Below are 25252 nucleotides of genomic sequence, written 5' to 3'. Positions count from 1 at the left end.
AAGCCCAATGCTCAATATTTGTATCAGAAAAAGACGTTTCTAACCTAGAGTGTCACAGTCGTCAGAGTGTAGTATAATCTAGAAATACAAAGTTTTAAAAACCAATACTTTAATGGGTCACAAAAAACGTTCCTAAGGAACACTGTCCCTAGTCCTTAGATCCAGTATGTCCTGGCTGACTAACGGCTAGCAGCCAGAGTGGCTGACATAAGGACTAAGAGGCGTATACTCAGGGGGTAAGGAAGGGAGAAAACCGGAGGGGGAGGGGTTAAGTAGACACAAGATATAACCAAAATTGTATAACCAAAATTGGTAAAATAAAACACTGAAAGAATCAGTTCCAGTGAAAAAACAAGGAGACAAGGGGGTCTAGTCATACACTGAATTTGTCAATATCAGTGAAGATATTCTGGACAGTCCGGGGTGAGGCTGTTCCTCAAATAGGTCCGCGGAGTCCAGACACTATACCCAATCTATTTGCCAATATCCTAAACTCAGTGACAAGCTGACTTTAGGATATTGGCAAATAGATTGGGTATAGTGTCTGGACTCCGCGGAAAATCTTTTATGCATCTTTATTGCATCTTTATACAAATCTTTTGTGCATCTTTATTAGTTTATTATGACTTGACATGAAAACTTAGTTTGTGATTTTTGTGATCTGCAGTAAATATTATCTACTGCGCCAGACTACTGGTTAGTGATGACTACTGGTTAGTGATGACTACTGGTTAGTGATGACTACTGGTTAGTGATGACTACTAGTTAGTGATGACTAACAAATAGAAATAAGAGCTGTGCCTAATAAAAAATAAATAAAATAATGAACAGACAGTCCGAATATAAAAATAAAAATAGAAAGTCTTATCTAAATCGATCTGATGTGGTCGTCTGGTACAGCAATGTTCAGTCCGCAATAGTTATCCTTGTTTGGTTCTTCCTTATGAATCCACTCATATGTAAGAGACAAAGGGTATATAAAGGAAGCCAGATAGTGTAGTATTGTTAAAAATTAGAGGGAATAAAATGGATAAAACTCTTGAATGCAAACTCACATTTGAAAGAGTTACTTTTAAGGGTCTTTGAGGGATTCCCTTATAGAGTTGCTGCCTCCTGTGTTATCCAGCGCTTACTCATTTTTCTGTTTTTACTTAGTGATGACTACTGGTTAGTGATGGCAGAGGCAAACCAATAATGGTGATCATAAGAACTTACTGCAGTAAAATTGCCCGCAATACACAATAAGCCAAAGGAAACAGGTGCCAAGAGAAAATAATCTGCCAAGTCCGCATTGACTGTCAGCAAGTACAAAGTAGATCTAGCATAATTGCATTAATAATGTGATGCATTTGATTTATACACTATAAAATACAACATTTCTGTTATATTATTTTCCTCTTGCCTCATAAGCCTACATACAGGAAGTGTCCAGAATTAATTTGAACAGACTATGACTGCACAATGCACACTGTGTATATATATATATATATATATATATTTCTGGCTACCACAAATTGTTCTGTCTCCTTCCAGGTCTTTGCACATTTTTCAAAGACTCCATGTAGTGACATAACAATTTGGGGTATGGTGGCCCAGGGCAAGGTTCAGCAGAGGTGAGTTATACTTACCATGTGAGTGCCACTATCTCCGATCTTCAGCTCCAGGCAATTCATCCACCAGTTTCCCACATCAGTGCTGGACTCTCGTTCATGCACAAGAGTACAACACTAATGTCTGGATAATTCTGCAAGACTCCATAGTATTGTATCTGTGACTTTATTAAATACTCAAATACATTTATGGAGTGACAGCCGCTTTCACAAAGTCTAGGACAGGGGTTGGCCAATTGGTAGATCCCCAGATGATGTAGAACTACAACCATCATGATGCTTTACGTGCCTTTGCAGGCCTTTAGAATGACAAAGCATCATAGAAGCTGTAGTTTAAAAAAAAAAATCTTTATTTTTGTTGTGCCTGAGGTTACAAGTAAGCTTACCATGCCAAAACAGCGTTAGTAAGCATTTTAGATAACATGTATGAGTAAACAAGAACATGGCATTTGGAATATCTGCATTTTAAGTTAATAATAATATAATGACAGTAAGCTTGAGAACCAAGGCTGATCCTTATAGAAGTTAACGAGAGAGAGAGAGAAACATAACAAGCTACAGCCTTAGGTTGCACGCTCAGTTAGAGGAAAAATTGTCCACTGGAACTGGGACTCTTGTCAAGAAAGCACTCTAATCTTTATATGTTTAACAAAAATTATACAAGACAACATGTCGGAAGGAAATAAAAAACATTTGAGTGGGCACTAGAGACCTAAGACAACACATTTGCATAAATTTACATAATCAGATTCCCAATATTGGGAGGCTGCTAGAGACTGTAGGTGGGTAATGGAAGGCTGCAGAAGGGCATCCCTCCAGCCCCAGGCTGATGTGTAGGCCGGCATCTCTGGACCACAAATTAGGTAACTCCCTGAGCCCAAGTTTTTCCTGAGAGGGCCTGATGGTTGGTTGCTGCTTGCGGCGTGCGGATCTCCGCTGTTGTGGGCGATGCGTCTGGGTCAAGATACTTAAGGCCTTCAGCCCGTGTGGGCTAATGAGAGGGAGAGTAGATGAGCATACGGATGCTGCACCCAACGGGGGCACTCTCACTCCCTGCCGCTTGCTTCTCCGGTCACCTGGCATAGGTAGATATGTTTTCGGTAGTGTCTCCGAGTGTTCCTGGTGCTCAATCTAGGTTGCCTGTTTGCGCTCTTGTATTCTCTCCCAGAATCTTTGGAAGATTTCATCTAGGCGCTGCAGAGTAGTTTTAATGGTGTCGTGATAGGGCCTTAGGCCGACTCGATTGGTGGAAGTGCAGCCGCCATCTTGGTTGCTCAGTGTGGGAGAAGCGCCTCTAGCTTGCTGCACATGACTTAGGATTCGGTGAGGATAGACAGCACCAGTTGTCCAGTGGCGACCGGGATAACCCCCGCCGGTCCAAAGGAGGGGGATAAGAGTGCTGTAGAAGCAGTGAGAGTCTGCAAGTAAGGAGAGCGGCCGCCTCTCCCTGGCTCAGTCCACAGTAGGCCGCACCAGAGTAGTTTGCGTCGCAGGCTGGGTACAAACATGAAACAGGTGTCAGAAGGATCCACCCAGTGCCCCGACTTAGATAGAACCTTACAGAGAGTGTGTTTGCCGAGTAGCTGGGGCTAGCTCCCCAAATTCTCTCAGGAGTTTGGTCTCAACACGTTTTCTCTGCATTAAGGCTTGGCCCCGACCCCACGGAAGCTGTAGTTTTAACACATCTGGGGATCTACCTTTTGAGCACCCCTGGTCTAGGATTTTTAACTATTTACCTGCTCGCTGCAAGCTCTGCCAGCAGGCAAATTGTACAAATTTAAATAGATTTAGGTGCACAATGCAGGTGAATGTATTTTGTGCATTCACCTTCAAATGTATTGTTTAGTGAATCATATTGAAATTTGGTGTTTGATACTTATGCAAATTATTAGTTTTAAATCAGACGCCAGATGGTGCTCATTGGGTTTAAATGACCAAATTTTATTCGGACCTGCCTTTAGTAAATAATAGACTTGCTAATCCAGTTAAAATTTGTTCGTTTTGTTTGTATTTTGACAATGTGGACAAGATTTGGACCTTTATGAGTAACCCTGTGAGTTTATCTTGGTAATATCAAGTAAGGTATCACTGATTTAAACTGACATCTGCATGCAAGCATTGTATTTAAATGGTGTGTTTTGACGTAATCACATCGCTTTTTACATAAATAATTCATTTACTACTTCATACGGTTTTCCATCATTTTGGCTAAATTGCAACATTCTTATACAAAGATAAGCAATTACAGGCTGTGTTCTAGAATCTTCAATAATATAAGTAATAATGAATTCCTCAACTGGCACTTATTTGTAAAATGTTCATATTCCTCTATGCATTAGTTATCTTCATACTTTATTCTTTGATATTTTAGTCACATTGAAGGCACGGCATGGATGCTGTTGACTAAACAAGCCCCAGAATGTTCTCTATTCTCTGTGCTCTGATCTCTATGTGAATGTCAGTTTTACTACTGTAGTATTGTTTGCTATGTGTTAGAATTCCAGAATGACAGTGTGTCTCTGTGTGTGTGTGTCTCTGTGTATGTGTGTGTGTCTCTGTGTGTGTGTCTGTGTGTATGCTGTGATATGTGTGTGTATATATATATATATATATATATATATATATATATATATATACAGACACACTCACTCATAAAACCACCAACATATATACACTATTCACATTGTGCTACATTTACTTTATAAAATAAAATATATTAGTGTGGTGGAAAAAAATGCAAGATTGATGCCTAAATAAAACTCATCTATATCACTAGTGGGGACAAAAATAGTTTATGTAACCTATAATTTACACTAGGTTATGTTGTAATTACAGTGATGAACTGAGTCAGCCCTAAAGTATCCTTTAACTGCCCTATAAATATCTGAATGTGACATTTAAACAGTATTTCTAATTCTCCTCTTCATTAGCAACATTTGCTTTGACTTTTCTTTGTGTAAACTGGATTATGATGAAATGTACTACCTTTTTAATAATATGATAGAAAATACGTTCGGCGAAAATAGGTGATTTTTAATGTTTTACTCAATGTTTTGAATTCCAGGTCAGAGACAGTTCCTGTTAACCACAAAAATAGCATACCAAGGTGCCTTTCACACTACCCCCTCTGTCTTTTCCTCATCCTATCACTGGCTGCCCATTGCGAAAAAATGTACATACCCCTATCTTTCACAATCTCCCCAGGGCAAAATTTGGTCCTTTTGAAGGTCAATATACATGTATTTAGTGAATGTTAACTATACCTTTCATATAACACTGTGTATTCCTGCGCTTGTGTATAATGTGTAGACCTGTGTATGAATGCATGTTCATTATTTTACAGTGCCCAAAATCACAATGAATGTACTTGTGCATTGCTCATTTGGATGCATGTGTTTTTTTTGTATATAGTGCCGCTGTGAATACAATGAGGGAAAAAAGTATTTGATCCCATGCTGATTTTGAATGTTTGTCCACTGGCAAGAAATGATCACAAGAAATGATCAGTCTATAATTTTAATGGTAGGTGTATTTTAACAGTGAGAGATAGAATAACAAAAACAAAAAAAATCCAGAAAAACGCATGTCAAAAAAGTTATAAATTGATTTGCATGTCAATGAGTGAAATACGTATTTGATCCCCTATCAAGCAGCAAGATTTCTGGCTCCCAGGTGTCTTTTATACAGGAAACAAGCTGAGATTAGGAGCACTCTCTTAAAGCTCATAACTTATATAAAAGACAACTGTCCACAGAAGCAATCAATCATATTCCAAACTCTCCACCATGGCCAAGACCAAAGAGTTGTCCAAGGATGCCAGGGACAAGATTGTAGACCTACACTAGGCTGGAATGGGCTACAACACCTTCGCCATGCAGCTTGGTGAGAAGGTGACAACAGTGGGTGCGATTATTCACAAATAGAAGAAACACATAATAACGGTCAGTCTCCCTCGGTCTGGTGCTCCATGCAAGATCCCAACTCTTGGAGTTTCAATGATCATGAGAACGGTGAGGAATCAGCCCAGAACTACATGGGAGGATCTTGTTAATGATCTCAAGGCAGTTGGGACCATAGTCACCAAGAAAACAATTGGTAAAAACTACACCATGAAGGACTGAAATCCTGCAGCGCCCGAAAGGTTCCCCTGCTCAAGAAACACATGCACAGGCCAATCTGAAGTTTGCCAATGAACTTCTGAATGATTCAGAGGAGAAATGGGTGAAAGTGTTGTGGTCAGAGGAGACCAAAATCAAGCTCTTTGGCATCAACTCAACTCGCCATGTTTGGAGGAGGAGGAATGTTGCCTATGACCCTAAGAACACCATCCCCACCGTCAAGCATGGAGGTGGAAACATTATGCTTTGGTTTGTTTTTGTTTCACAGCATCAAAGAGACAATAGACAATAGAACCTTCTTCCCTCAACCAGGGCATTGAAAATGGGTCGTTGATGGGTATTCCTGCATGCCAATGACCCAAAACACACAGCCAAGGCAACAAAGGAGTGGCTCAAGAAAAGCATATTAAGGTCCTGGAGTGGCCTAGCCAGTCTCCAGACCTTAATCCCATAGAAAATCTGTGGAGGGACCTGAAGGTTCTAGTTGCCAAATGTCAGCCTCGAAACCTTAATTACTTGGATAGGATCAGCAAAGAGGAGTGAGACAAAATCCTCCATTAGGTGTGTGCAAACCTGGTGGCCAACTACAAGAAACGTCTGACCTTTGTGATTGCCAACAAGGGTTTTGCCACCAAGTACTAAGTCGAAGGGGTCAAATACTTATTTCACTCATTGACATGCAAATCCATCTATAACTTTTTTGACATGTGTTTTTCTGGATTTTTTTTTTTGTCATTCTGTCTTTCACTGTTAAAATACTCCTACCATTAAAAGTATAAACTGATAATTTCTGTCTGTGGACAAATGTTCAAAATCAGCAGGGGATCACATATACGTTTTCCCCTCACTGTATATATGTGTGTATGTTTGCAGTGTCAGTTGTAGGGATAATTCTGATACAGGATGTGGGACTGCATGTGTGCATTTGAGTGTAGTGAAAATGTATTTTAAAGCAGTGCAGTGTCATATTTGTATGTAATTTCATATTATTATTCTGTGTGTATGTGTGTGTGACAGGCAGAACAGGTGTGTAAAAGCAGGGGTGTATTTGTATGGAATGTTAGTGTGTGAATGCAGGAATGTATTTATTTTGATTATCTGTAAATGCAGGGGATCATTGTGCGTAAGTGGTGCCTTTTTTAAGTGCTGGTGGTGTATTTGTGAGGAGAGTATGTGTGTGATTGTAGAGCAATATTGGTGTGTGAATGCTAGTGTATTTTAGTGTGGAGAATATGTGTTTGAATGCAGGAGGGTACTGTATTTCAGACAATTGTAGGAGTTTAGTTATACTGAGTTTCCATATGGTTGTGTAAATGCAGAGGTGTATTTGTGCAAAGTGTCAGTGTCTTTGAATGCAGCTTGTGTTTTTTTGTTGACTCTCTCTCTCGCTCCTTTTTCTTTTTTTTTACCCCAGCGACTATCTTGCTTCATCGTGTGATGTGTACCAATTGTGTTTTTATCTCACCCACCTATACCTCTCCCCAACATCCCCCTCGTTTGTCTCTCAGTCACCCCTTACTTGATTCCTTATCATCCCTCTTATGACTCTCTCTCCTTACTTTTTTCTCCCATCTTATTCAGTTGTGTTTCCCCCCAACCTCTCAATTTTACCTTTGCCCTATGTTCCACTAGTCCTTTTAACTAGTCATTTTTATTAATATATTTGAAAAGAATCTTATATGCAATTAGGCTATTCATTTCTTATATGTGGTGTGTGTTATAAGTAAGAAGTTATAAGTAGAGCAAATTGGCTCTATGTCCTAGCACACTGGATCTGAAATAAAACAACACAGTCCGAATGCAGATTGCCAGCTTTATATCTGTGTATTTACATCCATTAACTATGAACTTTTTTCCTTTTTTTTTTTTTTTTAATAAATTACAACCTATTACATATGTAGTCCTTACAACAAAGTTATTGGACAGTTGGCCGGTCAGCCTTTTCTTGACCAAAAACGTTTGTTTGTAAAGTTTACACACCAGATGTCTATATTTTCTAGAATAAAGTTCTAGAAATTACTCCAGGCACGGAGCTTGTATTTGGAAGCTATTGTTGTTATCTCTTGACACAAAGCAAAGCAAATATATTTCCATGACAGTAAAATAGGCATTGGAAAGAACACACAGATCGGAGATACTGCAAAATATTAGGTATGTCAAAATCAACTGTGTGGTACATTTATTGGGTAAAAACTATTTTTTTGAGCCCAAAAATATATAACAACTTAGATAATCATAACTGTAGAGGGAGCGTGAAAAATACTTCCAGTTGCTTCAAAACCTATTTTTTAAACTGTTGAACAGATCAATACCTTCCAGAATGTAATCAATAAGGTGTCAATTAATACTGTAAATAAGGTGTGCCACAAGATGCCTACCAATACTATTGACAAGAAACACTCTAGGCACCAAAACAACTTCATCTCAATTACATTGTTTAGGTGGCAAAAGGTCCTAGGTGCCATATTATCTTCAGAGATGAAATTGTTTATAATCTGTACAATCACAAAGTTGTGAAGACCGCCACCTGGTTGGTAGCGATGTCCGAGGCTTCCATGAGAACATCTTGGAGAAGCTGGATGCTGCTGATAGACTGAGAGCCTATCACTATTAGACTATCACTCTCAGCCTATCACTAACATCTCGTTTACAAAACTGTTTGAAAAAAGGTATGAACCTTTGTTGTGATGTGATGGTTTCCAATTAATCACTGTTTCATTTCGAACAAGGTTTGCTGAGGTACAGGACCAAAGCATTAAAACTTGTGCCGTTATTCAAATATTTATGAACATGTATTCTTAAAATGATAATGAAATGTTATTGCATATTCTATCAATCACCTTACCCACTGATTATTGACACTTCTTTCTTTATTTTTTTTTAAAGCATTAATGAAGAACGCTCTAAGCAAGACTACGAATGTTCATTTCTTAAAGAACTTTTAAAAACAAGCAGCAATAAGACAAATTATGCTGGTACATTTGGTGTGACTTCTTTATATGTCTACTGATCGTTCTCCTTGAAGATCACAAAATGGGTCTTCATAAAACCAGTGATGGGGACATCCTTGAAAGTTGCTGCTTAAGGAAAAAAAATTTCACACATGGACAGAAGCATGCACTTGTTCTTAAGAAACTGAGACTTATTCGCATCCTTAGTCTTTTCATAAGCATAACAGCCATCAGCATGTTGTCTATTGCAGTTAGTGCCTTTTTAAAGACAGAATCTTCTAGCAATGACATGATCAGTGCTACAGATAGCCAATCCCTTCTGCACAGGTATCAAAGAACTCTAATGGACATTACAGACCAAAACCAGAATGATACTCCAGGTTCCACTAATTCCGTAAATAACAAAAGTAAGAACAATAAAAGTGTTTCCAAGGGTGAATACCCTGAAGATATTTTTTCTCTGGAAGACAGAAAGAGAGGTGCAGTGATTCTACATATATTTGGAATGATTTACATGTTCATAGCATTAGCGGTGGTCTGCGATGAATTCTTTGTTCCTTCTTTGACAGTTATCACAGAAAAATTGGTCATTTCTGATGATGTTGCTGGGGCTACCTTTATGGCAGCTGGTGGTTCTGCCCCAGAACTGTTTACCTCATTAATCGGAGTATTTATATCTCATAGTAATGTTGGAATCGGGACAATTGTTGGATCTGCAGTATTCAATATCTTATTTGTCATTGGCATGTGTGCTTTGTTTTCCAAAGAGGTATTAAACCTAACATGGTGGCCACTCTTTCGGGACGTGTCATTTTATATCTTGGGCTTGATAATGCTCATCTGCTTTTTTCTGGACAATTGGATTCAGTGGTGGGAAAGCCTCATGCTGTTAATGGCGTATCTAACATATGTCACCTTTATGAAGTTCAATGTTCAAGTGGAAAGTTGGGTGAAAAGAAAACTGAACAGAAACAAAGTTGTTAAGGTATCATCAGCCAATTCTGATAGACAGGTTGGTTTGTGTTTTAATGTATCTATATCAATATGCTTGTTCTCAGACGATCTACTACACAATCTGTAGTTATACAACCAACTGGATATGTAAAAAAAAACAGAATTGCCAGTGAGAGAAACATTACCAGCTTATGATATTAATGCACTGACCCGTAGCCATTAAAAACCTATAATTATTTACAGACTTACCTCATTTTCTTGGAAATATATGTATAATAGGGAAGAAAATCACTCTAGATTTTTTAAAATTATTTTGTATGATTGGGGTTAATTATCTGAGTGCCCCGAGGTTCATGTTATAATAAGATGCATAACCTATGGATGGTGGGCAGTATAATCATTAATTTGGATAACATGCGCTACAAAATGTCAAGGTCAATACAAGGGCATATAGAGCAGAGATAGATACCTGACATTTTATAGCATCTGGCACATACATGTAATTCAAAATCTCTTTTCTGCCCTGGATCATTTCAACGGTTATAATAACCTGCCTCCCTTCCAAATTAAATATAATTGTGCATTGCAAGATAATTATTTTGTTTGCAAGCTTAATATTTAGTTTAGTGGAATAAATGATAAGCAATTAAAAACATTATGTACTGAAACAGTGATGCATTTTTGTACCATATTTAATTTTCTTATACAGTATTGACATAGACCTAGTATATTATCAACATTTTGCTGGAAAATCTGCTTCAGTGTGAATTATTAATTATTTTATAATGTAGTAAAGTCAGCTGTAGGTGGTGCTACCACATCAGCATTTTAAGCTAATACTTCCCCTTTTGTACACAGAACCCCATCTGATATTGGAAGGGAGAGACATATTCATGTGTGGCATAGACTTACATTGCTGTAATATGTTTTAACAAATACCCATGTGATTTTAAATCTCTGCTCGACTAGTATTTGGACAAATCCCATGACTGCATTAAAATTGGAGCAGTGGCAATTTTTTGATTAAGACCATTTGAAATAGCATTTTGTTTATACAGCATTTGACACTCCGACCTAAACAAATCCAAATGATGCAAAATGTTATTTTAGCTTGGAGTGTTTAAAATATTAGTTTGAAGTGTTGAAACCCAGGAGTTTTGAAACAGTGCCACTCTGTTGAATTTGGGAAATAAAAGTCTTTTGAAAATTTGGCAATGTATAAGGGGAACACTATCTGGAAAACCTCGACCAAGATGGAGGTGAAGCCCTACAGCAACTGTTGGAAGATGGGTCACCGTCTCATCGTTTGATAGTCAGTTTAATGCATCTTACTGTTTTGTGAGAGGGGACAACCCAAGGCGTATTATTTCACTTAGACAGTATATATAACTGATGAAGGTCAGGGCTGTTATTTTTAATTTATTGAGTAATAACACATTAAATGTTACTGCACTGGTTTTCAGCCAACATACAAAGAAACATTACACAAAATGAAGGATAATGTTGGTTCTGCTCTTGAAATGTTAGATGATAGACTTAATTTGCTGGGACACAGGGGATTATTTTTGAAGACAAGTAGTATCAAGTGACAGATGTTTCAATCAATAGACTGTCCACTGACAAGGAGATCTCAAACTTTTTGTGGTGGTTTTGGCCATACGGAGAAGATTATTAGTGGACACTAAAATTCTTAACAAACCAGGAGAACTCCTTTATAATCATAAATAATAATGTATGACTGTAAATTCAGTAAACAGCCAGCAGTATTTATTTATGCCATTTAGATTGTGTTACATGCATGTGTGTATTATTATTATTATTATTATGATGTTATTTACATAGCGCCATCAAATTCTGCAGCGCTTTACAATGGGTGGACGAACAGACATGTAGTTGTAAACAGACAAGTTGGACACACAGGAACAGAGGGGTTGAGGGCCCTGCTAGATGCGCTTACATGCTAGAGGGAGTGGGGTAAAATGACACAAAAATGTAAGGATAGTAGTGACAGTTGCAGAAGAGGAGTCAGTCAGGAGCTATTAACAGTTTTAATTGATACGCTTTATGAAGAAGTAGGTTTTTAACGATTTTTTGAAGGAGTGGAGACTGGGTGAGCATCTAATGGAGGAGGGAAGCGAGTTTCACAGGAATGGTGCAGCCCTCGAGCAGATCAGCAGATCGTAAGGGCCTAGATGGGACATACTTGTGTATAACGGAGGATAGATAGGTGGGAGCAGCATTATGTAGCAATTTCAAAGCAAGAACCAGAATTTTAAATTGAGCTCTATATTTTATAGAAAGCCAATGTAGGGACTGACAGAAGGATGAGGCATGGGAGGTGCGGGCGGACAGGAAGATGAGCCTTGCTGCCGCATTCATTATGGACTGCAACGGCGCAAGTTGGGAGCACGTAAGACCACTGAGAAGTGGATTACAGTAGTCAAGGCGATAAAGGACAGTGGAATGGACCAACACCTTAGTCGCATTTGGCGTTAAGTAGGGGCGGATGCGCGCTATGTTTTTGAGATGGAAATTACAGGATTCGGCGATAGATTGAACATGAGAGGTCGGAGTCAAAGAGAACACCTAGGCAGCGAGCCTGCATGGGGGAGCTGATGGTAGCACCGTTGACTTGGAGGGAGACAGACACAAGAGTAGCAACACTTGAGGGAGGAAAGACCAGAATTTCAGTTTTGGTCAAGTTTAATTTAAGGAAGTAGGCAGCCATCCAGTTAGAAATAGCAGAGAGGCAGTCAGAGACACTAGTCAAGAGGGACAGGGAGAGATCAGGAGAGGACATGTAGATTTGCGTGTCATCTGCATAGAAATGACATTGGAAGCCAAAGGAGCTAATTAGTTTACCAAGGGAGGCAGTATAGATGGAGAACAGTAGGGGACCAAGGACTGAACCTTGGGGGACACCAACAGAGAGAAGTTGGGGAGAAGAAGCAGAGCCAGAGAAAGAAACACTGAAAGAGAGCTGGGAGAGGTAGGAGGAGCACCAGGAGAGAGCAATATCTTGTAGACCGATATTGCGGGGGATGAGAAGAAGCTGTTGCTGATCAACAGTGTCAAAAGCCGCAGAAAGGTCAAGGAGAATTAGGATAGAGTAGTGACCACGAGATTTTGCAGCGAGTAGATCATTGGATACTTTGGTGAGTGCCGTTTCCACAGAGTGCTTAGCGCGGAAACCAGACTGAAGCGGGTCTCGCATACACAATTCATACAAATAGGCACATACAAATAGGCACACGTATGCTCAGCACAAAATACCAATACCTTGACAGCTGTCTGACAATAATAATTATCACTATTTTGCAAATCCAGAAAATTTAATAAATGTTGGTAATGGTGGTTATATGCTAAAATAACTAAGCCATTAATTATTAGAAGATATCTACTTTTTTCGTGGGAACTGATTAGATTCAGTAGCCAATCCATATTTAACCCTTAAGAAACAAACATTTAGTTACAGTCATTGTAATTTACTAACTGATAACTTTACGAAAGCCTGGTCTGCCCTCCTTATTTAGTTTTGTCAAATATGTGAAGCTGTGCATGATTTAAATGGGTAGTTAATTCAAAAATCCTTAATGTTTTGTTATGACCACTTTAGTAGCACCGTGACCACTTCAGTGTTTTGAAATGGTTATAGCAAAGGATATTATAACCAAAAAACTGTGATTATTATTTGGAGGAGCTCTTTAAGAGGTTAAAAATGTTACTGCAGATTAAAGCAATGCTATAAATGTTTCTCTGTTGAAATAAACAGTTTCATTATTGTACCATTTATAGTGGTGTGCATCATTCCAGTGCTGGGTGTACTGATGTACCCAATACTGTAATGATGTTAGTTACAGTGATGTATTCCATGCAAACAATTTAGGGGATTTTAGATGGTTTGAACAAGTTTACAAGTAAGAGATTTTTAGGATTAAAGGCAAATTAGGCAAAAGAGTTAAAGGGACACTCCAGACTCCAAAACAACTTCATCTAAATTAAGTTATTATGGTGCTAGGAGACCCCCACAGGCACTCTTAGCTCTAGAACCTTCGAGAACGGTTGAACCCCAAAGTTGCCTCCAGCAGCGATCTCCGCTCCCCCCCCCCCCCCAGGCAGCATCTGGCTTCTGAAATTTCAGATTGGCTGAGAGCGGTCACACTGTCAGCAAATCAATGACTCAGCATTTACAAAACTGGCTTGGAAAGAAACATACTGTCAGGGTCTTACCTGAGTTGGGAGTCTGTAGCGCAGATATGACGCTCACCCTTGCAGATAGCCACAGGCCGAGGTGGTCAGGTAAGAATTCACCTGGCCTGTGGGTCTGTGCACGGGGGCTGTGCAGGATGCAGTACCAAATTCGCAGGACAGGCAAGGACAGAACCAGCAGGATAGTCGAGGGATAGCCGAGGTCAAAGGATGCCAGAGGTAGAATAAACGTAGTCACAAGCCGAGGTCAAATACACGAAGCAGAATAAACAGGAACACTGGTACGACACAGGAACAAAGATCAAAGACTTGACAATGAGTGCAGGGCGAGGCTGGGTTTAAATACCCTGCTGATGAAGATCAGAGTCAGGTGAGAAGCAGACAAGTCAAGGTGCAGCCCCCGGTGTAGTAGCCAAGCCAGGGTGAACAAGACCGGAATCAGAAGTCTCTGGTAAAGCTGCTGTGGCTCAGAGGTAGAGAGCAGGACTGGGATAGATAAGTACCCCGGTTCAAGTCCCCTGTTGGGAATTCCAGGAGCGACCACGTCTGGCCGTCTGTCTCACAGGTGAGTACCCTGACAGTACCTCCCCCTTCAAAAACGACCTCTGGGCGTAGGTAGGCTCCTCATTGAAATAATCCGTCTCTCCAGAGTCACTCTCAGAATCCGTCGAGTCCCCATAGTGAAAGTCCTCAGTATGGGATCCCTGATTAGCTCGGGATTTCCCAGTACCAGCTTCTGGTACAGCTGACGATCGGTCTAGGTTCCGGGTAGGGGTGACAAAAACTTCCACAACCTCGGGAGGGACAGTGCTCGCAGCTAGCAGTGCTTTTTCGAACACTTCCAGGTCTTTTTTACAGACCGTAGTGCCATTAGAAGCAATGACACAATCCTTAGGTAAATCCTTTTCAAGTGGGCAGGAAGTAGTGGTGGTAATACAGGAAGCAACTTTGGTAGTAAAGGCAGACGACTCTGGAGCAGGAGGTCTAGGAGGGCGAACAGGACAAAGCGTGATGAAGTGTCCACCTTCTCCGCAGTAAAAACACAGACCATGGCTTCTCCTTCGGTCCCTCTCTCCCGGTGTGACTTTGCAGTGGACACGTCCAATTTGCATAGGTTCCTCAGGATCAAGTTGAACACAGGATACCTCTGGAGTTCTCCTGGGAACTGGATCATAAGAGGGTATCACTGGGGTGTGGTGACGTAGACTCCGCGATTTTTTAGTAGTTGGAGCTGGCTTGGACTTAGTGATCCTGCACTGTGAGTCCAAAGCAATAAGAAAGGACTCCCAGCTGACAAGGACAGGACTCTTCCTCTGCAACATTTGGTAAGACCAAGCTTTAATGCGTCCAGACAACAGGTTGATAGCCGCTCTGACCCTGATGAAATCCGTGGCGTAAGTTCGAGGCTTTAAAGAGAACAATACCTCGCAATCCATCCTGAATGACTGGAAGGACGTGTAGTTACCATCAAATCTGTCGGGCATGATGACAAAGGGTTCCGGAGCTGGATGTACTGCGCCTTTAAGAGATAAAAGTTCCTGCTGCAACTCCGAAACAATCTGGGCCAGGCTGGACACTTGCTGGAGTGAGGGTGAGCACATTTCTGCAGACTCCATATTGGTCAAGTCTTTTGTCTGGGTCTTACCTGAGTTGGGAGTCTGTAGCGCAGATATGACGCTCACCCTTGCAGATAGCCACAGGCCGAGGTGGTCAGGTAAGAATTCACCTGGCCTGTGGGTCTGTGCACGGGGGCTGTGCAGGATGCAGTACCAAATTCGCAGGACAGGCAAGGACAGAACCAGCAGGATAGTCGAGGGATAGCCGAGGTCAAAGGATGCCAGAGGTAGAATAAACGTAGTCACAAGCCGAGGTCAAATACACGAAGCAGAATAAACAGGAACACTGGTACGACACAGGAACAAAGATCAAAGACTTGACAATGAGTGCAGGGCGAGGCTGGGTTTAAATACCCTGCTGATGAAGATCAGAGTCAGGTGAGAAGCAGACAAGTCAAGGTGCAGCCCCCGGTGTAGTAGCCAAGCCAGGGTGAACAAGACCGGAATCAGAAGTCTCTGGTAAAGCTGCTGTGGCTCAGAGGTAGAGAGCAGGACTGGGATAGATAAGTACCCCGGTTCAAGTCCCCTGTTGGGAATTCCAGGAGCGACCACGTCTGGCCGTCTGTCTCACAGGTGAGTACCCTGACACATACCTGTTTTAAGACAGTTTCGTGAATGGGGATTCACTGATTGTGAATTTCAAATTTAAGATCAAAATAGCCAAACTGGAAAAAAACTCTAACCTATGTTTTGGCTGCCGTGGCCTTAAAGGGACACGATAGAATCAGGAATATTAATGTATATTCCTGACCATGTGGTATTAAAATCACCATCTAGGTGGCGCGGGTACGCTCGGACAGGCTCCGCCCCGATCTGCCCCCTTGGCTGAGATCCTCAGGATTGACGATCTCAACCAATCCAATTCTTTACTATGGGTGTGGGTGGAGCCAAATGCTGCACTGGCTAATCAGCATCTCCTCATAGAGATGCATTGAATCAATTAATCTCTATGGGTAAAGTCTCCATGCAGAGCTGTCTGAGAGACTGCCACTGGAGGTGTCCCTAAGGAATAATGTAAACAGTGCCTTTACTCTGAAATGGCAGTGTTTACATTAAAAAGCTTGAAGGGACAGGCAGTAGACACCAGAACAACTACACTAAGCTGAAGTTGTTCTAGTGACTAAAGTGTCCCTTTAAATTTTAAATTCTCTTTGAATTCACTTTTAGTCCTCACAGTAATAAATAACCCTGTGAATTGCAATTCACAATAACTTGTAATGATATATTAATACTGTTTCCAAAAGTTCAAATCACTCATGGGTCCACTTGATGGCTGCCATTGACCAAATCCTTCAAGATTTAATTATTTGCTAGTAATTTGATACAGTTCATCTATTATATCACCCTAAGTCCCAGTCTTGTGCTGATTATAGCTGTGATCCTGTTTTGTAATCTGTCAAATATAGAACGGGCTTTGAGAAACTGAAACTGTAGTGTAGAAAAAATGATGAGGAGTAATAACAGTCTATTTCACCCCAATTTTTACACTTTTCTTTTTTAAAGCATTATGGAAATATTTTTTTATTAGCTGCCAGGGATGACAGCCCTCCACCAGGTTTTGGACTGAATGTCCCATAAAACTATTCATGGCTTAAAAGTTGAGAGGCCAATATTGTACACCTCTGCACTATAGAGTTTAGGTGGCGAAGAGTTGTATTACAATGACTCTACTCACTCTTCTGACGTCCATTATTTTCAGATATAAGCTGTTGCACTTTTTACTACCCAGCACCAAAATACTTCAGTCGTCACTGAGCTTTCCAAACAAATTAGTGAGAACTATAGATAGAAAAGGGCAGGAGACACATAGCTTCTTTTTTCAAAGATTAATACGTGTCACAGCTTGACACATTCACGGTGAGAATTATTTCAGTAATCACATCTTGGTTTTCGTGTTGCACATAGTGTTATCCACTGTATTATTTTGACATCTTATAGAGTGATAACGTTTCACAGAAACCAGGTGGTTTATGTTTTTGTGTGTTTTTTTTTTTAAACCTTTTACAGCTGCGTATAGGCCATCATTAGAAAATTATACAATATGGATTTTTTTGTCTTTACACAACTTGTTTGTCTCTACTTGTCTCTATACACATACATCTTCATAAGAAATTAATATCATTAATTAAAAGTAAAATCAAATTACAGGAGCATTCATAATGAAGTTGTTATGGTGCTAGGAGAACCCTAGGGCAGTTTACCTTTAGGGGTTTCTGCCCATCTCTTTCCACTTCTCTGAGATTCCTGAATGAGCACATAACTCTGGAGAGCCTTGAGCTCTGTCTCTCTGTCGGCAGACAGTATGTTTTTAGTCAGATGAGAATACTGTACTTTTAGGAAACAAGATATATATATATATATATATACACCATGGCAAAATACATAAACATCACACCTTGAGCCCCCAGATAATGCAGAAATTGTACATCTAAATAACTCATTCTAAATACGTCTAAACTAGATAGCAATGATGTTGATGATTATTATTTTTAAAGTGCCAAGAAATTCCACAGCACTGTACAATAGGTGGACTAACAGATAAATATTGTCAACAGGATGTTTGACGCACAGGATCGGATGGTGTTGGGAGCCCTGCTCAAACAAGCTTTCATTCTAGAGCAGTGGTTCCCAACCTTTTTTTTTTTTTTTTACTTGTGTACCTATTGGCAGCCCATTTCCATAAATTGTACCCCTTATATTAGCAAAATGTTTTTAATTAATACCGTTGCTATTATTTCTAATTTATACGTTTTTCTCTCCCCCATCTCCCCTTTTTCTCTGCCCAATGCTCTCCTTGCTTCTCCTCTGCCCCAAGTTCTCCCCACTTATTCTCTGCCTCAGGCTCCCACTGCTGATCCTCAGCCACAGGTTCCCCCTGCTTCTCCTCTGCCCCAAGCTCCCCTGTGGGTTCCTCTGCCATATATATATATATATATATATATATATAAAAAAAAGTGTGTGTGTGTCTATCTGTATGTATGTCAGTGTTTCTATCTGTGTGTCTGTGCATCCACATGTGTGTCAGTATTTGTATCTGTATGTCCCTATATGTATGTGGGTATGTGGGTCAGTGTTTGCATATGTGCATCTGCATTTGTGTCAGCATGTGTAATATATATATATATATATATATAAATATATTACAGATACACACACACACTGACACACATGTGGATGCACAGACACACAGATAGAAACACTGACATACATACAGATACAGACACACACAAAATCCCATAAAGACACACAGATACAAGCACTAACAATGAAACAAACACTGACACACATGCAGATGCACATACAAACACTGCTACACATGCAGTTGCACAGATACATTGACACACACTGACTACATGCAGATATACAGATACAAACACTGTCACACATACAGATACACACACTGACACACACATGCAGATGTACAGACACACAGATACAAACACTGACATGCATACAGATACAGGCACACACAAAATCACATAAAGACACACAGATACAAATTCTAACATATAAATAAACACTGGCACACAGGCGGATGCACAGGCACACAGATACAAATCCTGACATGCATACAGATACAAATCCTGACATGCATACAGATACAATCACACAAAGAAACACAGATACAAACACTGACAAAGAAACAAACTCTAACACACATGGAGATGCACAGACATACATATACAAACACTGCCATACACGCATTTGCACAGACAAACTGAATGACACACATGCAGATACACAGATACAAACACTGACACAACTATAGATACATACACTGACACACATGCAGATGCACAAACTCAAACAATGACTATCACATTGGGTGGTAGCTATAGTGGTTGTGTTTAGAGTTTTTGTTTCTCTGGTGATTACAGTTAAGTTAAAACATTTCTGCAAATAATCTATTTTAGAGTAAAAATTGCACCCTTGTCATACACAGTTCCTGAATTAATAAATATTCCAATTATTTCTCCTCTATAACTAGCAGCCAGCACACCATATATTTTACATCTGTGTTATTCTGAAACCATGAAATCATATGTTCTTTTGGCAACTCAACTCATTTGTTATCATAAACTTACTGCTTTGTAAAACACACCTAATTGATTGCTGGTTCATTTCATTCTAGAATATCTCATACTATTAGATGGGTATGGATTAGAAAGCAGATATGTCCATTAAATATACATAAATTTGGATTTTTGGAAAGGAGGCTGAGAAATGAGATGCTGCGGTATTAGATTTATTAGATTTGTTTTCATGGTTACAGAAACGTGAAATATTACTCATCTAAATAGAGTTATATGTCCGAACAAATATAAGACACATTATAAATAGAAAAAAAAATCAAGGCACGGCAATTAAGAATGTGTGTAAGCATATAGTTCCTGTTCTCACCAGTTCATCTCAAAGGAGCTTTCTTTTACGTAGACGTGATGCAGCTGTTGTCATGGCAAAATCTTTTTTCGTTTTCTCTTTTTAAAATATCTAATGAATACACTTTTTAACGAATAGCTGGTTAAACTCATCGCGTCACATGTGTATAGTAAAACCAACTCTAGTTTGAATTGTTGAATTTGTACTCCATGACCTATATTGTAAATACACATATGTACACTGGCAAAAGGAAAGCATTATATGATATACCTGATTTCTGCTGTCAGCCATCCTCCCTGAGGGATAAATGAGTTACATTTTTGCACTAGGGAAATACAAGATTTGTTGACTGCAGCTATTTTGGGCCTTCTTCCGATGTCTGCACAGTATCATGTGAAAATGTAATTTATGTTGGCCGCTACAGGTCCACCAGAAACAAAATATATTTTGCAATATTGTTATTTTTCTTCCAGACAATGAACTCTCCTGAATATAACTTGAAATCCCCCTCCCCCCCCCCCCCCCGCCCTTTTCTTTTTTTTACTATTACCTTTTGCCTAACGAAGTCTGTTGCATGACCCGGAACAAGAAAAAAATATATATATTTCCTGTAAAGGACAGTTTACAATTAGTCAATTCAAGCATAATTGTCTCTTTTACTAGGCTTCTGCACAGAGAAATAAACTTTGTTTTGTCCGAATCTATTTGTCAGAAAAAAATTGTATTTGTTTTGGGTAATTTGGATTTGGCGTCTCAGTTCGGACGAATTTCATCCAAATGTGATCATTTTGGCAAAAGTTACTTACAATAAATATGTACATGTTTCGCGGTACACAAATTGGTGCATTTTCACACTATTTGTTTCACAGATGAAGTAAGAAGACGTAACCAGTAGAGGAAAAAAATGAGGAGGAAAAAAATATATATTTATATATTGTAGATCTTGTATAGATATTTTTTTTTTTTTACCTCTTTTGGTTACTTCTCTCTTCAACTGTAAATTTAACATATTACATTTTTTTTAATACTATTTAGTGGCTGTCCCCTAACCCAAAGCTTCACAAATTTGCTTTTTAAATAGGAGCCAGTTAAAAGCGTTAGGAGACAGTTTTTGTCAACATCAAAAATACAATTCTTAAAGGAACACTATAATCACCAGAACTATTGTAGCTCAATGTAATGGCCCTTGTGGCTATAGCCTGTAAGAATTGTATGTGTCTGCTATCTAGACACTAAAGAGTCTCCTATCTCAGTGCTGCACAATGTGTAGCACCTTCATTCAGCATCTCCACGCTCTGCATGGAGGAGCTGACCGTTCCCCGTAGAAATGCATTGATTTAAAGCATCTCTATGAGGAGATGCTGATTGGTGCAGCATTTTGCCGTGCATGTTCAATAGCTTCCCAGTACTTTCCTATGAAAAAGCATTGGCTTGGCTGAGATCATTATGATTGATTATCTCAGCTATGGAAGTGTGCCCGCCGTGGGGAGACGGGCACGTCGTTGGAAAAAGGTGAGTAAAACCACCATTTCCATGTGACCGAAGGGGAGCTGGTAACCTAAACATGTACATGCACTGATATATTATAATTATTATTATTATTATTATTATCGCCATTTATATAGCACCAACAGATTCTGTAGCGCTTTACAATATAATGAGAGGGGGGATTTAACTATAAATAGGATAATTAGAAGAAAACTTACAGGAACAATAGGTTGAAGAGGATCCTGCTCAAACGAACTTATAGTCTATATACAGTCTATATATGTACACACACTCACTGACTGACACACACTGACAAACACACATGTACACTCACTCACTAACAGACACATTCTCTCACACACTCTCAAAGTATTTTTTTATTTGATACACACACACACACAGATTTATAGATACACACAGACAAATACACATACAGACATACACATATGACAGATATACACACACACACAGAAAAAAAATAAAGTGGGACTGGGAATAGATTACAGTGGGGCTGAATGCGGCTGATAGGAGTGGGCTGCCGCTGATCCAGACTCCCACTCTCCTGTCTCTGTATCCCAGTGGGCTGGGAGGAAGTGAAAGGAACTTAACTACTTCCTCCTGACGCTAAACCAGCACAGGGGAATGGGCGAGCTGGCGTGCATGCCTGCGGGTGGGCGGCTCTGCCGAATGAGCAGGTGTGCGGACGGCTCTGCAGAATGGGCGGGCGGCTCTGCAGAATGGGTGGTCGGGCGGGTGGCTCTGCGACTAGAGACATCCTAACCTTTTTTCCTCTCAGCTTGTCATTCTCCTGCGCGGTCTCAGCGCCGGGAGGAAGTAGTTACAGTTCTCTCCACTTCCTCCCGGCAGGCAAAGATAGCGAGAGAGAGGAGGAGGGGACAAGCTGACAAATCCAAGGCACCAGGAAAAAATTCTTAGTCACCATGGCGACCTGGTGCCTGGGATTTGTCGAGCCCTGCCCTAGCCACCAATCGTCTTTCTTTTCATCAATAATCTTTGGTGAAATGGATAAACGTCAAATCACGAAACAAACAAGATCCTTTGTCCATTGCCAGTTTTGTTTGTTTTGTGATTCATCCATATGACAATTCAGAGTTAAGTATTTCTGATAAATCTTAATTCATTTGAAACCAAATGCACAAGTCTATCTTTTAATACATTGTAATGTAGAGTTTCTTATGTCTGGCCCATAGCATTAGGAATAGAAACATATAGTGTGCCTTTCCTTAATTTTTCTAAAAATCACCCCATAACTATTCAACTTGTAAAGAGTTAAGAACCCTCTTAATTACCTAATTTCAACACTGAGTCTCCCTCGGCGCTGGCTAGGTCTCCTCCTCCTGTAAAGTCATGGCTATTGTGGGACCTATAATGCATGTGCAGCGATTGCCACGTGTGCATTAAAGCTTTCCTATAGGGAATTTGAAGATGCTAGACGCCATTTCATGGAGTAAAAGTCTGTTAGATAGCAGGAAGCACATCTAGTGACTATCTGGAAGACCGCCACTAGAAGTGGACTTAACCCTGCAATGTAAACATTAGAGTTTCTCAGAAACTGCAGTGTTTTACATTGTAGGGTTAAACAGACAGGGGCACTGCACCCAGACCACTTCAATGAGATGTAGTGGTCTGTGTGCCTTTTGTGTCCCTTTAAATACTTCCGACTGTTCCACAGTGCTTACACTGATCTGTGGGACTCATATAAATGGATGAGAAGCAAGAGACCTATGAATGTGTGGTTCACAGAGGGAAAACAAAATAATGTAAATAGTTAAAATATATTAATGTCAAGGACCTAAAAAGTTCACTTCATGCAGATTTCTGCTGAGACTATGCTATGGAGATGTTGACTTGATCATTTTAGACTGTGTATAACATATAGACACAATCATTCACAGACAATACCAATGTTTTTAGAACACAGTACAAAACAGATCATTTTTGCACTTTATGCCCATTTTTCATAGAAAGAGCTTCACTGTCTGTGAGCATGCCCATCGGCTCACTCAGTACAGTTTTAATAATGGTTAATATGTATGGGGTTCCTAGGACATCCTAAAGTGTGTTGGGCAAACTGCATAAGAAAAAAACTTTGAGGGGTCTCCATGAATTTCTAGTAACACAGAAGGCATATAGGGTTCTCTCTACAAGGACATTATACACCAGCTATCGCATGCCTACAAAACAATTGATTTGTCATTTATTTAAAAAAAAAAAAAAGCTAACTTTTTTTTAAACAAGGGTGAGTATGTAGGGGTGTGTATACAATACATCTAACTGTACTCAATGTATACAATCTAAGCATTCACAAGCAGTCAGCTGATAAAAGAAAGTTTAATTAGAATGTAATCCCCTGACTAAAGCTTCCTTCTGTCCCCTTTGAAATAAATCCCAAATTGACTCACAAACCAATTTCAGTAATGAGTTAGCTACCAGTGATGAGCCTGACAAATAATACTGTACCAATCGTCTTACGGCACCTCTAGGGAATCTCTCCCATCATCACCTAATGATACAGAAAGCAACCTACAAAGAAGATCCATTCTGAGTGTAGAGTAGACATAAGTATGGTAGATAATTGCCAAAGTTATTCTATTTCTGAGAATATGACCAAATCCTTGTGCAGATAAGCTTAGTAGAACATTGACATGTATTATTACACAGGGGGTATGGGATCAAACTTGGAAGATTGTTAACTAACAAGGTTTAATAAACTGTCACTGTTCCCAATAAAACTATGTCAACTATAACCATAACTACGCTGTATGTAGTTAGACAGGTAGTTTGTAAACACAGCTATTCTGAACTAATATCAGTTGATAAATACTTTGTATATATTCATTATTAAATTTACTTTGCTAAAAAGTCAATTTCTCTGCCATTCTCTGTAGCTGAATTTTAGTTTGTATGGGACTCTCGTTCTATACTGATGAATTTCAATTTGTATGGGACAGATAGATAGATAGATAGATAGGGAGAGGGAGAGATAGATTGATAGATAGATAGGGAGAGATAGATATATATAGATAGATAGATAGATAGATAGATAGGGAGAGGGAGAGATAGATTGATAGATAGATAGGGAGAGATAGATATATATATATAGATAGATAGATAGATAGATAGATAGATAGATAGGGGGAGGGAGAGATAGATAGAGATAGATGACAGATAGATGTCCTTGTTTGTTTATGTAGCTCTGTTGATATACATTGTCAGATATAGTTGCTAGGGAACACTTGCTGGGCACACTGGGCTAATTGTACACTTGTTGGCCATAGTTGGTTTCCTGGCAGACAAAGCACTCAAGGGAATGCTTAATGTTAAGCAGCGAGAATTAACACATTAACAAATGAGATCCATGAGTTTTGACCAAAATTTGGCTATAAATATAATCGTGATATTCCTCTATAACAGCCGGGTTACAGGCTGCTTTAGTGGTTAAGATGCTAGACGTACCCTGGACCTGTTCACCAGCTTGTGCAGCGCTGCAGATCCTCTCACCATTCCTTGGCTGAGAGTGTCAGCTAACCGATTAAATACAATATGTGCCTAGAAATATGCAGACAATTGACATTAGTCAACCCAGAAGTCTTATTCTGGGCTGGCTATAGGCAGCCCAATGATGTTGCTGGAGTTATCATGATGCTTGGGATAACTCTTTAACACAAAAAAAGCTTTTTTTTTTCTCCCAGAGATGACAAAACATTGCAATAAGTGCTTAAAGAAGTACTGTTATGTAGAACTGGATGCAAATCCATACATTTTGCAATAAAAAAAATTGCAAAGCATATATATTATTAAGTGTCTTGCCCAAGATCACTTACTCAACAGGTGGTCTGGCCAAGATTTGAGCCTGGGTTTCCCAATTCTATAGCAGTGACATTACCGCTACTCAAGCTAGCCAG

General features: G+C 39.6%; 1 protein-coding gene across 5 annotated transcripts in view; it reads left to right on the top strand.

Moving 5' to 3' along the window:
- Positions 1-25252, top strand: part of SLC24A2 (solute carrier family 24 member 2) — a 284348-nt gene that overhangs the window by 5635 nt on the left and 253461 nt on the right. For 4 of the 5 annotated variants that reach the window (XM_063455237.1, XM_063455239.1, XM_063455240.1 and 1 more), the window contains exon 2: positions 8615-9691. In XM_063455237.1, coding sequence (XP_063311307.1) covers positions 8762-9691 — 930 coding nt within the window. In that variant the 5' untranslated portion in view covers positions 8615-8761. The remainder of the gene's footprint in view (positions 1-8614; positions 9692-25252) is intronic. The other variant, XM_063455238.1, reaches the window with a different exon arrangement.

Source organism: Pelobates fuscus, chromosome 5 (genome assembly GCF_036172605.1).
Source record: "Pelobates fuscus isolate aPelFus1 chromosome 5, aPelFus1.pri, whole genome shotgun sequence".
NCBI classification, from domain to species: domain Eukaryota; kingdom Metazoa; phylum Chordata; class Amphibia; order Anura; family Pelobatidae; genus Pelobates; species Pelobates fuscus.
The sequence above is the reverse complement of the archived record's forward strand: the minus strand, read 5'-3'. Positions and strand labels throughout refer to the sequence as shown.